Source organism: Gracilinanus agilis, chromosome 3 (genome assembly GCF_016433145.1).
Source record: "Gracilinanus agilis isolate LMUSP501 chromosome 3, AgileGrace, whole genome shotgun sequence".
Classification (NCBI taxonomy): Eukaryota; Metazoa; Chordata; class Mammalia; order Didelphimorphia; family Didelphidae; genus Gracilinanus; species Gracilinanus agilis.
This window is the reverse complement of record NC_058132.1, coordinates 113,967,535-113,968,836: the sequence shown is the minus strand read 5'-3', so window position 1 is coordinate 113,968,836 and position 1,302 is coordinate 113,967,535. Positions and strand designations below refer to the sequence as shown.

Below are 1,302 nucleotides of genomic sequence, written 5' to 3'. Positions count from 1 at the left end.
TGGAGAGATACAAAGATGTATAAAAGAGGAAAGCTTCCGGCATTTCCATTCCTTGTCCTTTTGCACTTCAAGAACTCGCTCAATTACCCACCCCTACCTCCACGTTCCACAGGCCCACGCGCTAAACTCGTGTCCCTATCCTCCAGATTCACTTCTCGCCCTCACCTTCCCCTAAGTCACGGCAGAGTTTTGCCCCCCTGGGGAGAGTCAGGGCGGTCCGCGGGAGCGGAGCCCCGCCTGCCCCGCCTCTTTTCTCCTCCCAGTTTCTCCTCTTTGCCTCCCCCGGCTTCTCTCGGTCACACACAGACTCCCTCCCTCACGCACACACGCACACGCACACTTACACTCACACTCACGCCGGGTCTCTCCTGGGGCTGCGCCCCTCCTGCGCCGGGTGCGCGGGGCCTGCCATAGCGTGTGCGGGCTTGGGCTTGGGCGCAGAGGCAGAATGCAGAGCCAGCCGAGGGAGCATCTCTACAAGCTGCTGGTGATCGGCGACCTGGGCGTGGGCAAGACCAGCATCATCAAGCGCTATGTGCACCAGAACTTCTCCTCCCACTACCGGGCCACCATCGGAGTGGACTTCGCCTTGAAAGTTCTCCAGTGGGACCCGGAGACCGTGGTGCGCCTGCAGCTCTGGGACATCGCGGGTGAGTGCGGCCGGCCGGGAGGGGCCGTGCCGCCCCGCGGGCCGGGGCTAGGGCCAGGGCTTCCTCTAGATCCCGGGACCAAGCACGGCTTCCTGGGGTCCTGCTTCTGTGGCTCATCCCACAGGCACGGGGCGGCTGCTGCTGGGGAACTTCTGAAAGTTGGCGCAAAACTTGGTGGAGGAGAGACGGAGTTTCCTCCCAAGAGGACTCGAATAAATGTGTTTCTTAGGTTTGCTTCAACCAAGTTTTCTGGGAGTTCCCATTCTCTGGGGCACGAGAGCCCTCTCTTTTTCTAATTAAATGTTCAAATTTATGTTTCAAATAACAAGGAAAAAAAACCACCTCCTGTTCCCTCTCTCCCTTTTGGGAGGGGGAAAAGAAACTACCTTGTAACAAATATGCATAGTCAAGCAAAGCAAATTCCAGCATTGGCTATGAATATGTGTAGATTATACACACATGTATTCATACCTCTTTACATATAGTAGCATATATGTTTGCATATATGCAATTTCTCTTTCTTTTCTCTCTCCCTCTCCTCATATCTGTCTCTGTCTCCTTCTCTCCCCACCTCTCTCCCTCTCTCTCTGTTTCCCTCTCCCTCTCTCTCTCTCTCTCTCTCTCTCTCTCTCTTTTTCTCTCTCTCTCTCTC

The 1,302-nt window shown here is 55.2% G+C and overlaps 1 protein-coding gene across 1 annotated transcript in view; it reads left to right on the top strand.

Moving 5' to 3' along the window:
• The first annotated feature begins 448 nt into the window (after positions 1 to 448).
• The window catches only part of RAB38 (RAB38, member RAS oncogene family), a 42,164-nt gene continuing 41,310 nt past the window's right edge, over positions 449 to 1,302 (top strand). The window contains exon 1 of the mRNA XM_044666027.1: positions 449 to 650. Coding sequence (XP_044521962.1) covers positions 449 to 650 — 202 coding nt within the window. The remainder of the gene's footprint in view (positions 651 to 1,302) is intronic.